Below are 12500 nucleotides of genomic sequence, written 5' to 3'. Positions count from 1 at the left end.
CCTCTGATGACCTCGCCTGAGCAAGGTCAAGAGGAATCCTTTGACCTCTTGTCTACCCACCTTTATTTCCTCTTTTTTATTGATTATGTTTTTAGTTGCTGATTTATAATGCTAATGTTTATTTAGTATATATTCATTTATAACATGGATATATACTTATATTTTACTTGCATGTTGTATAAGTTATATTCTATTTGTATAATTGTTAAGTTATATATTTTTCTTACTTGTATATGTTATAAGTTGTATCTTACTTGTATACTTATACGTTATATATTACCTGTATAGTTGATAACCTCATCTTGTACATTCAATGATTTATATTTTACTCATATACTAAATAACTTAAATTTAACTCATATATTGAACAACATATATTCAAACCTATCAAATGACATATATCCAATTCATATATCTAATAAGCTTATCAACATCACTTCTGCATATCCCTTAAACGATCAATTATTCCACAGCAATAGACTTCCGACACAATCTAATCGTTCTCCCCCTCCCCCTCCCCCTCCCCCCCTTCCCCCCCCCCCTCTTCTCCCAATCTCCAATCAGATGTGAACGACTGTGAATCCGCTCCTTGCACGAACGGCGGAACGTGTGTGGATCTCGTGAACGGCTTCCAGTGCGTGTGTGACCAAGGGTGGGAGGGCGCCATCTGTAATTATGGTAAGTGGGGTTTTGGTTTTCGTGTTTTTTTTTTTTTTTTTTTTTTTTTTTTCTTTTCTTTTTTTTTTTTTTTTTTTTTTTTTTTTTTTTTTTTTTTTTTTTTTTTCTTTCTTTTTTTTTCTTTTTTTCTTTTTTTTCATTTCTTTTTTTAATTTATTTTTCTTTTCTTTTTTTTTCTTTTTTTTTCATTTCTTTTTATTTTCTTTTGTTTTCTTGTTCATACTTTTGTCTTCTGTTGTTGTTTTTTTTCCTTTTCTTTTCCTTCTTCTCTTCTTCCTCCTCCTTCTCTTCTTGTCCTTCCTCCTCCTCTTCTTACCTCTCTTCCTTCTCCTACCTTCTCCTTCCCCTCCTCCTCCTCCTCCTCCTCCTCCTCCTCCTCCTCCTCCTCCTCCTCCTCCTCCTCCTCCTCCTCCCTCCTCTCCTCCTCCTCCTCCTCCTCCTCCTCCTCCTCCTCCTCCTCCTCCTCTCCCTCCCCCTCCTCCTCCCCCTCCTCCTCCTCCTCCTCCTCCTCCTCCTCCTCCTCCTCCTCCTCTCTAGTGTCTTGATTAAGTAGGATGACCCAGCATCCTTGTGGGATTTAGAGGGGGGGGGGTTGGGGGTCGTGGGGATGGGGTGGGGGTGGGGGGGTTGAAGGATAATGGAAGGATACATTTTTTATCCTAATGAGATTAGATCAGTTTCGTTAGAGTGGGTGAGTCAAGACGAGTATATAGAGAGATGAGTGAAATATGAGTCAAGAGTATAGAGAGAGATGAGTGAAATATGAGTCAAGAGTATAGAGAGAGATGAGTGAAATATGAGTCAAGAGTATAGAGAGAGATGAGTGAAATATGAGTCAAGAGTATAGAGAGAGATGAGTGAAATATGAGTCAAGAGTATAGAGAGAGATGAGTGAAATATGAGTCAAGAGTATAGAGAGAGATGAGTGAAATATGAGTCAAGAGTATTGAGAGAGATGAGTAAAATATGAGTCAAGACGAGTATATAGAGAGATGAGTGAAATATGAGTCAAGAGTATAGAGAGAGATGAGTGAAATATGAGTCAAGAGTATAGAGAGAGATGAGTGAAATATGAGTCAAGAGTATAGAGAGAGATGAGTGAAATATGAGTCAAGAGTATAGAGAGAGATGAGTGAAATATGAGTCAAGAGTATAGAGAGAGATGAGTGAAATATGAGTCAAGAGTATAGAGAGAGATGAGTGAAATATGAGTCAAGAGTATAGAGAGAGATGAGTGAAATATGAGTCAACAGTATAGAGAGAGATGAGTGAAATATGAGTCAACAGTATAGAGAGAGATGAGTGAAATATGAGTCAAGAGTATAGAGAGAGATGAGTGAAATATGAGTCAACAGTATAGAGAGAGATGAGTGAAATATGAGTCAAGAGTATAGAGAGAGATGAGTGAAATATGAGTCAACAGTATAGAGAGAGATGAGTGAAATATGAGTCAAGAGTATTGAGAGAGGTGAGTGAAATATGAGTCAACAGTATAGAGAGAGATGAGTGAAATATGAGTCAACAGTATAGAGAGAGATGAGTGAAATATGAGTCAAGAGTATAGAGAGAGATGAGTGAAATATGAGTCAACAGTATAGAGAGAGATGAGTGAAATATGAGTCAAGAGTATAGAGAGAGATGAGTGAAATATGAGTCAACAGTATAGAGAGAGATGAGTGAAATATGAGTCAACAGTATAGAGAGAGATGAGTGAAATATGAGTCAACAGTATAGAGAGAGATGAGTGAAATATGAGTCAAGAGTATAGAGAGAGATGAGTGAAATATGAGTCAAGAGTATAGAGAGAGATGAGTGAAATATGAGTCAAGAGTATTAAGAGAGATGAGTGAAATATGAGTCAAGAGTATTGAGAGAGAGATGAGTGAAATATGAGTCAAGACGAGTATAGAGAGAGATGAGTGAAATATGAGTCAACAGTATAGAGAGAGATGAGTGAAATATGAGTCAACAGTATAGAGAGAGATGAGTGAAATATGAGTCAAGAGTATAGAGAGAGATGAGTGAAATATGAGTCAAGAGTATTGAGAGAGATGAGTAAAATATGAGTCAAGACGAGTATAGAGAGAGATGAGTGAAATATGAGTCAAGAGTATTGAGAGAGATGAGTGAAATATGAGTCAAGAGTATAGAGAGAGATGAGTGAAATATGAGTCAAGAGTATAGAGATAGATGAGTGAAATATGAGTCAAGAGTATTGAGAGAGATGAGTAAAATATGAGTCAAGACGAGTATAGAGAGAGATGAGTGAAATATGAGTCAAGAGTATTGAGAGAGATGAGTGAAATATGAGTCAACAGTATAGAGAGAGATGAGTGAAATATGAGTCAAGAGTATTGAGAGAGATGAGTGAAATATGAGTCAAGAGTATAGAGAGAGATGAGTGAAATATGAGTCAAGAGTATTGAGAGAGATGAGTGAAATATGAGTCAAGAGTATAGAGAGAGATGAGTGAAATATGAGTCAAGAGTATTGAGAGAGATGAGTGAAATATGAGTCAAGAGTATAGAGAGAGATGAGTGAAATATGAGTCAAGAGTATTGAGAGAGATGAGTGAAATATGAGTCAAGAGTATAGAGAGAGATGAGTGAAATATGAGTCAAGAGTATAGAGAGAGATGAGTGAAATATGAGTCAAGAGTATAGAGAGAGATGAGTGAAATATTAGTCAAGAGTATTGAGAGAGATGAGTGAAATATGAGTCAAGAGTATAGAGAGAGATGAGTGAAATATGAGTCAAGAGTATTGAGAGAGATGAGTGAAATATGAGTCAAGAGTATAGAGAGAGATGAGTGATATATGAGTCAAGAGTATAGAGAGAGATGAGTGAAATATGAGTCAAGAGTATAGAGAGAGATGAGTGAAATACGAGTCAAGAGTATAGAGAGAGATGAGTGAAATATGAGTCAAGGGTATTGAGAGAGATGAGTGAAATATGAGTCAAGAGTATAGAGAGAGATGAGTGAAATATGAGTCAAGAGTATTGAGAGAGATGAGTGAAATATGAGTCAAGAGTATAGAGAGAGATGAGTGAAATATGAGTCAAGAGTATTGAGAGAGATGAGTGAAATATGAGTCAAGAGTATGGAGAGAGATGAGTGAAATATGAGTCAAGAGTATAGAGAGAGATGAGTAAAATATGAGTCAAGAGTATAGAGAGAGATGAGTGAAATATGAGTCAATAGTATTAAGAGAGATGAGTGAAATATGAGTCAAGAGTATTGAGAGAGAGATGAGTGAAATATGAGTCAAGAGTATTGAGAGAGAGATGAGTGAAATATGAGTCAACAGTATAGAGAGAGATGAGTGAAATATGAGTCAACAGTATAGAGAGAGATGAGTGAAATATGAGTCAAGAGTATAGAGAGAGATGAGTGAAATATGAGTCAAGAGTATAGAGAGAGATGAGTGAAATATGAGTCAAGAGTATAGAGAGAGATGAGTGAAATATGAGTCAAGAGTATAGAGAGAGAGATGAGTGAAATACGAGTCAAGAGTATAGAGAGAGATGAGTGAAATATGAGTCAACAGTATAGAGAGAGATGAGTGAAATATGAGTCAAGAGTATAGAGAGAGATGAGTGAAATATGAGTCAAGACGAGTATAGAGAGAGATGAGTGAAATATGAGTCAAGAGTATGGAGAGAAATGAGTGAAATATGAGTCAAGAGTATAGAGAGAGATGAGTGAAATATGAGTCAAGAGTTTTGAGAGAGATGAGTGAAATATGAGTCAACAGTATAGAGAGAGATGAGTGAAATATGAGTAAACGGGTGAGTCTGATTAGTGGGAAAGAGTCATCAGGATATCTTGAGTAAATCCATTGATGATATTGAAGAATTTGGACGAATTTGATTAGAAGAAAATATGTATATACATTTTTAATCTAATTAAAAAAAATAAGATATTTATTCATGTGACTTGAACAAGATGAGGAATTAGAAAGTCTTCTACGATGAAAATAAGAAAAATAAGATAAACTCTGATAAATAAAAGAGGTAGATAAACACATAGATAAAAAAAAGAAGATAAAACGAAGAAAATGAATATGAGTAGAAGAGGAGAGATAAAGAGATGAGAAAGATAACGAGATAACGTGCGTGGTTTATTTGAGACTTTATTAAGTCCTTTGGAGGCACGAGAGATTATGCAGGCGAGATGGTGGGCGTGGAAGTGGGCGGAGCTATTGAAGGGGGAGTTTAATGAGGGCTATGGGAAGGGGGAAGGGGTGGGGTGGGGTGGGGAGGGGAAAGAGGGGGAGGGGGGAGAGGGGAGGGAAGGGATGGGGAAGGGTGGGGAGGGTAAGGATAGGGAGGGGAGGGAAGGGATGGGGAAGGGTGGGGTGGGGAGAGAGAAGGGGTGGGGTGGTGAGGGGAGGGAAGGGATGGGGAAGGGAGGGGAGGGATGGGGAAGGGAGGGGAGGGGATGAGAATGAAGGAGAAGGGAAGAGAGGGGACGGGAGTGGTGGGGAAGGGAGGAGAGGGGAGGGGGGGCGGGTGGGGAGGGGAGGGGAGGGGAAGGGCGAGTCACTTCGTTAGTAATCTATGCTCCACTCTTTTTTGTTTCCTTTTTTTAATTAATGGCAACTTTGTTTTTCATTGTTTTTGAACCACGTGGTGCCTTGTCACATCCTTTTTTATTACACTCACCCTCTGTCCCCCATTCTCCTTCCTCCTCTCTTTCTTAATCTCCCTTTCCTTCCCCTCTCCTCCTTCTTCTCCTTATTATATATTCCCTGTCGTTGCCTCTCTCCTTCTTTCTCTCTCTCTCTCTCTCTCTCTCTCTCTCTCTCTCTCTCTCTCTCTCTCTCTCTCTCTCTCTCTCTCTCTCTCTCTCTCTCTCTCTCTCTCTCTCTCTCTCTCTCTCACTCTCTCTCTTTCCCTTTAATTGCCTCACTCCTTATTTCTCATCTTTTCCTTCTCTACATTTATCTCACTCCTTTTCTTACTCCCTTTCCTTCTTCCCTCTTCTTTCATACCTCCTCCCCCACTCCTACCTATTCCTTACCCCCCCCCCTCCTTCCTACAATCCCACCAGGTCCTTATCCCCCCCCTCCCTCCCTCCCACACCAATTTCCTACCCCTACCCTCCTCCCTCCCCCCTGCCTCCCCTACACACACCCCTCACAGCCTCCCCTCCCCTTTCCATCTCGTCCGCCAGCATCATCAAACTCACTTCCCAAACTCACTCGAGAACTCTTCTCAAAACCAAACTCTCCCCGAAGTCACTTCTCAAAACTCACTTTGAACCTCACTTCATCAGAACCAAATTCTCAAACTCATCTTAAAACACTTCAAATTCACCTCAAAACTCTCCTCACAGTTAAAATCACCTCAGAACTCACCTCAAATCTCTCCCCAATCTCACTCGTACATCTCCCCCCTCCCTCCCCCCCCAGAAACGGACGAGTGTGCCGACCAGCCGTGCCGCAACAACGGTACGTGCACCGATGGCAAGGTGGACTTCACGTGCACGTGCCAGGAAGGGTGGAAGGGGCGCACGTGCTCGTCCACCACCTCCCACTGCGACGCCTCCACGTGCCAGCATGGGGGGGTATGCGCCGACCTGGGCACGGCCTTCGTGTGTCGATGCCCCGAGGGCTGGAAGGGCACGACCTGTCAGATTGGTGAGTCTTTCGTGGGCCTTCGGGTTTGGGTGTTGGGGGGGGGGGGTCTTGTTTGTTTGTTTGTTGATATGTTTATTTTTTTTATTTTTTTTTATTTATTATTATTTTTTTTTTTGTGGTGTTAGTGTTTCTGGTGTGTGTGTGTGTGGGGGGGGGTTGTGTGTGTGTGGGGGGGGTTGTGTGTGTGTGGGGGGGTTGTGTGTGTGTGGGGGGGGTTGTGTGTGTGTGTGTGTGTGTGTGTGTGTGTGTGTGTGTGTGTGTGTGTGTGTGTGTGTGTGTGTGTGTGTGTGTGTGTGCGTGCGTGCGTTCGCGTGTGCTGGACAGCGACCCTAACCGCTCCCTTCCCCCCCCTCAGCCGAGCGCCGCGCCTGCGACTCGTTCCCGTGCAAGAACGGCGCCACGTGCGTCAACACGGGCGACGGCTTCACGTGCCTGTGCCAGGACGGCTGGGACGGCGCCACGTGCCAGAACAACATCAACGAGTGCGCGACGTACCCGTGCTACAACGGCGGCCGCTGCGTCGACGGCATCAACACGCGCGTGTGCAGGTGCGCGCCGGGCTTCGCCGGGCCCGACTGCCGCATCAACATCGACGAGTGCGCGTCGTCGCCCTGCGCCTTCGGCAGCACCTGCAGGGACGGCCCCGGCTACTTCCGGTGCGTGTGCCCGCCGGGGCGGACGGGGCACCGCTGCGACCGCGTCGAGCTCTCCAACGACACGGGAATCGACGCCCCCAAGCCCTGCCTGTGGGGCGGCGAGCTGCGGCAGCACGGCGCCGTCTGGACGCACCAGTGCAACTCCTGCCACTGCAGCCACGGCACCGCCTCCTGCTCCAACGTCTGGTGCGGCCCCGAGAACTGCCTGCGCTCGAGGGACCCCGCGCACTACCCGTGCAAGCCCCTGCAGGTCAGTCGCGCCCGCAGGCCGCGCGGTCTTCGCTCTTGCAGTGATGACTATAACATATTCATTGTCGTTTTGTATATTTAATGCACACAGAGGCCCCCGAGCACCCCCGCCCCCTCCCCACCTAACCCCTCCCCTTCCGCCCCGCAGGTGTGCGTGCCGGGCCCCCCCGAGTGGTGCCTGTCGGGCGCGTGCGAGCCGTGGGGCGAGTGCCGCGACCTGAGCCACGACGACCAGAAGGTGTCGCCGCCCGTGAACCCCGGCCCGGACGACTGCGAGCCCAACCGCGCCACGCTCAACAACGCCTGCGCCAGACTCACGCTGGTGCTGGACCGCGCCCGCCTCCACGTGGGCGCCAGGGTGCAGACCATGTGCCAGGGCCTCCGCGCCGCCTGGGCTGGGCGCCACGGACACACCTCCACGCCCTCGCCCATCATCCTCTGCGGCCTCGTCTCGGGGACCAACGACACGGTCGAAGTAACGCTGGTGAGTCCGCCCTCTCTCTCTCTCTCTCTCTCCTCCGGTCTCTTATATTCTTTGTCACTTTTGCCATTCCCCCCCCTTTTTTCGCTCTTCCCTTTGCATCATTGCTGATGTTGTCTATTTCATAAGCCTCATGAAACATACGACCCCATTCAAAAAAAAAAAAAAAATAATGATAATAAAAAAATTAAAAAATCCAACCTTGCTAACCCCTTTCTTTCTACCCCCCTCCCCTTCCTATCCCCTCCTTCCCTCCCCCCCAACAGTCGTATCGTACCGAAGGTCCTCACGGTGACGTCACTGTCGCGGCGAAGACCCTGGGGGAGTTAGTCAGCAAGAGACTGACCACCGTCAGCGCCCTCACTGCGGTCGTCGAGGTCAAAGTGGAGACTACGGTTGTCAGCGGAGAGAGCCCGGGTGAGTGGGTGGGGTTGTGTGGGTGGGGTGGGGTGGGGTAGGGAGGGAGGAAGGGAGGGGAGAGGGTAAGGGTGGGAGGAAGGGAGGGGAGGGAGGGGAGGGAGGAAGAGAGCGAGGAAGAAAGAGTGTGATAATGAGAGCGAGAATAAGAGCGAGAGTGAGAATGAGAGTGAGAGTGAGAGTGAGAGTGAGAGTGAGAGTGTGTGAGAGAGAGAGAGAGAGAGAGAGAGAGAGAGAGAGAGAGAGAGAGAGAGAGAGAGAGAGAGAGAGAGAGAGAGAGAGAGAGAGAGAGAGAGAGAGATAGAGAGAGAGAGAGAGAGAGAGAGAGAGAGAGAGAGAGAGAGAGAGAGAGCGAAAGAGAGAGAGAGAGAAAGAACAAGTGAGAGCACCTTGTGCACTCGCTATCTAAATCTCATGGAGAACCCTTTCCTCTGACCCGCAGGCATAGCCAACGGAGTGCTAGCGGCCGTGACGGTGGTGCTGGTGGTGCTGGTGGTGCTGGCGGTGGCGGCGCTGGGCTACTGGCAGTGTCGCCGGCGCCACCTGCAGGCGCACCACCGCAACGCCTTCCCGTCCCACTCGTCGCGCCACAAGCTCGCCGAGGACAGCCACGCCGAGAAGTCCAACAACGAGAACGAGGAGAAGCTGTGGCGGTACCACAACCCCCTGAAGACGTCCTCCTTCTGCGGCGGGCCCGGCGACGAGGCGGGGCCCTCCTGCTCGCGCGTCAACCCGCAGGGGCCCGGCGACCCGCGGGTGGCGCCCCTGGGCTCGCCCGTGGGCCTCATCCAGGTGCCCAAGGCCAGCCTGGCCACGCCCGAGACGGACCTGAGCGACTGCGAGTCCCCGACCCACGGCCTGCCCACGGCCATGCGCAAGGTGCAGAACGCCGACGTGGAGCGCAACATCACCCCGCACGACCCCGCCTGCAAGAGCTTACAGAAGGAGATCAACCTGAAGGCCATCTCCCCGAGGGCGGCGGAGGCGGACCACATGACGAGCGAGGTGGTCGTATAGCAGAAGGACTTCGGTCCTCCCTCCTGCAGGACCCCGAGCGTTACGTGGGAGGGCGTGTTCGTGTGCGTGCCCACGGCCCGCCCCTCGCGCCTGCCATGTTCCCAAGTGCCTAAGCCACGAGTGTGTTCACGCGGCGACTTCCCCTTCTGACGGCGGCGTTCCAAGGGGAGCTTCGAGCTCCTCCCGCCCGAGTGACGAGTGTGCCCCCGCGCCCCCCCCCCCCCCTCCCCACGTGAAGGTCATGTGACGGCGTCGTCGCGTCGAAGCGCGTGTGTTCGTGAACTACGGACGTTTCAGTGAAGGCGGCGACGCCCCCGTTCGCATGCGTGCGAGGCCTGCTTGCGGCTGAGTGAAACTCGTGATGATGACTTCTCAATCAGTGCCTAAACGGACCTTACGTTGTTGTGACAGGACACTCGGCGCCTCCTGCGCCCCCGACGGCGCCCGAGGCCCACTGTCCACGTCACAGCACCCACTCGTAAACCTCATGAACGTCTTCTTGACGACGTCTCCGGTGCTCCTCCGACCGTCCTCGAACCACAGTTTCCAGAACTCTTCACGAAATCCCGCTGGTGACACAGCGGAGGGCTGGAGCCCCCGCCCTGCCGAAGGTGACAGATGACAGGGACTCGGCGGCGACCCAGTGATGAAGTCGCCGACGAAGCAGACGGCGTCCAGAACCGTCACCTCGTGAAGACCGTTATTATCTTACACGTTTTGCGGATCCCGCGACCAAATGTCCAGACGATTCATTTCGAATCTCACGTGGGCTCTCTTGAATGTTCAGGTATGATGTGTTTTATATCCCGAGGCTTTTGAACGTTCACTGGCGACGCAGCCGGCCGTTTGCGAGATGATGCGGCAGCCAACGGTATCCATTTCTGGCGCCGCGGACACCCACTGATAACGCATATCCTTTATCATCTTCTGGGACGATCTTCGACGATGCATATCCTACGTTAGCTCGAAAGTTCACAGACCAGGCATATCCAGTACCTCACCTCCAAGCCCTTTTTACGACAGAATGGTCCATATCTGATGCTTCCACGGACGTTCGTTGCTAGAAGACAGACAAGAGAAGGAGGAGGAGGAGGAGAAGAAGAACAACAACGTGTATCCCGTCACTCCCTGACCGTGCTGACGATCCACGAATCCGGTGTCTCTGTGAACGTTCGCACATGAATGAACCCCCAGACAGACAGACAGAATCCTTTACGTCTCGCGAACGTTCAGCAACGATGCATATCTGGTTGTCCGCTATCCGTTCTCGCTTACTGGCAGTCCTTCTCTGTCTCCGGTACCTCAACAAATGACCAATTTGATGCTGTGTGTTTTATCAGCCCGCCATTTTTTTTTCTTTTTTTTAACTGGTTCCGGGCCTCTTGTCATGGCGCGCGTTCACTATCCGTAATATCAGTGTTTACTGTAATGTATTCATCCTCCGGTACTTATAAGGGCGCTTGTTCTCCTACGTGTTCCATGCGGCATCAGCTAACATTAACGGCGTTCACGGTCGTTGAACGCGGTATCCAGCCTCGACAACAAGCGAAGATGTGAACTCCACTGGATATCTGCGCACCCTTACGCGAACGCAGTGTACGAACTCTCGACTATTTACTGCATATTCTCAGTGTTAAAACAGGAGAAAAGAATGTGACACATACACATACGTTTTTTAAAAAACTCCTTTCTCTCTCTCTCTCTCTCTCTCTCTCTCTCTCTCTCTCTCTCTCTCTCTCTCTCTCTCTCTCTCTCTCTCTCTCTCTCTCTCTCTCTCTCCTCCACTGCCCCCTCCCCCTCTCCCTAAAATAATGGATGATGAGTTTATAGAGAAAGAGATAGATAGTTTTTATGTGAAGTAGACTTTTGGGAATCTGATTATTTTGTAATAATTTGGCGGAGAGATTCTCTTCGCCGAAGAATCTGCCTTATCGAGTCAACGTGTTATTTTTTTTTCTTTTTTTTTAAGCCCCAACTATTGTATTTACCTTTTTTTGTTTTGTTTTCTCTTTTATCTCCTGTTTTATATGTGTTTTTTTTCAGTGGAACCAGCATTTACTTTTTTGTTTGTTTGTTTGTTTTATTTCTTAATCGTTTTTTTTTTCTACTTTTAATTTCCTGCGGCCATGTTGCTTGTGAGAGCTTGTATACTGCCTTATATATGAGCGCTTCTGTATAAAAATAAATAAATAAATTATGGCTCCGGTGTTTATATAATTGTATAGATTTTAGCAGATTTTTATAGTACACACAAAGCAGCGGGAGGTCGTGATCTCTATATAATGACAAAGTTCATTGTTTTTTTTTTTGTTATTTTGTTTGTTTTCAATCGATTTCTATGTTGATCGTTTTCTTTGGCGGGTTTTCTTTAGTATGTGACGTCACCCTTATGACGTCATGAGCAAGTCGTGATGTAAGACTAATAGACTTATCATAGTTTCAGGTAATTTCATTCATTCACACTAAAATTCATGAATGACGTGGATTCGAATTTAAAAAAAAATGTCAAAATGTTTATATAGATAAACTCTTACGTCACGAAATTGCCAAAACCTCGCAACCTAAATCTATTTTTCTGATAATACTCAGCCTCGTTTCTGTTGCATCCCTCAGCTCTCAAACTTCTACAAAACCTGATATCGATGTAGAAAGCTGTGATATTTTTGTACATTTGTATTCAGTGTTGTGCAATGTATATATGTAAGTATTTATTGATGTAAAACCTTTAGCATCACTGACGCCATTTTATTATGATTATGATTCCGCATCTGGCCGCTAGGGGGGCGTGAGGATCGATGGGTTCAAGGGAGGACTTAAAGAAAATAAAAATTAATAAAAAAAAAATAAAAAAACGAACTTAGAAGTATATATACATATAATTATATATATAAATCTTGTGACGAAACTTTTTTTTAAGTTCCCCCCCAAAAAGGAGAGAGATAAAATTGTAAATAATCCTCTACACGCAAAAAAATAGAAATTAAAAACACCGACTTTCAGCCAAGTTGTCTGAAAGAAAACGGGAATGACGCATTTCGCTCACCACGAGGATGAAAAGCAAAGAAGTAAAAAGACAATTTCTCTGTAATACGGGGAGTGAAAGAAAAAAATGAAAATAAATAGCTGATTAGAAAATAAGATAAGACTAAAACCGCCATGAATGGGCTGTGATATTGTCGAAAATACCAGGAAAATAAAGGGGCCATGATTACAAAAAGAAAATATAAAAGGTTGCCGAATGCTCCATTGTTTTCTCTTAAGAGACTGTTCGCAGTTTGATTTTCCTTTGTGTTTCGATTGTTTTCATTTTTTTTCAAATGATCTACAGGCGACACACATCTGTACAAAGAAGAGGAAGAA

The 12500-nt window shown here is 46.4% G+C and overlaps 1 protein-coding gene across 1 annotated transcript in view; it reads left to right on the top strand.

Annotated features, from left to right (window-relative positions):
- The window catches only part of Ser (protein serrate), a gene marked incomplete in the record, with an annotated part of 190778 nt that overhangs the window by 178139 nt on the left and 139 nt on the right, over window positions 1-12500 (top strand). The window contains 6 exon segments of the mRNA XM_086542251.1: window positions 565-678; window positions 6093-6320; window positions 6676-7226; window positions 7374-7709; window positions 7973-8123; window positions 8566-12500. The exon segment at window positions 8566-12500 is cut by the window's right edge and continues 139 nt beyond it. Coding sequence (XP_086398377.1) covers window positions 565-678; window positions 6093-6320; window positions 6676-7226; window positions 7374-7709; window positions 7973-8123; window positions 8566-9140 — 1955 coding nt within the window.

Source organism: Penaeus japonicus, unplaced genomic scaffold (assembly GCF_977035675.1).
Source record: "Penaeus japonicus unplaced genomic scaffold, GWHDUDI00000001_assembly GWHDUDI00000012, whole genome shotgun sequence".
Lineage (NCBI taxonomy): Eukaryota > Metazoa > Arthropoda > Malacostraca > Decapoda > Penaeidae > Penaeus > Penaeus japonicus.
The sequence above is the reverse complement of the archived record's forward strand: the minus strand, read 5'-3'. Positions and strand labels throughout refer to the sequence as shown.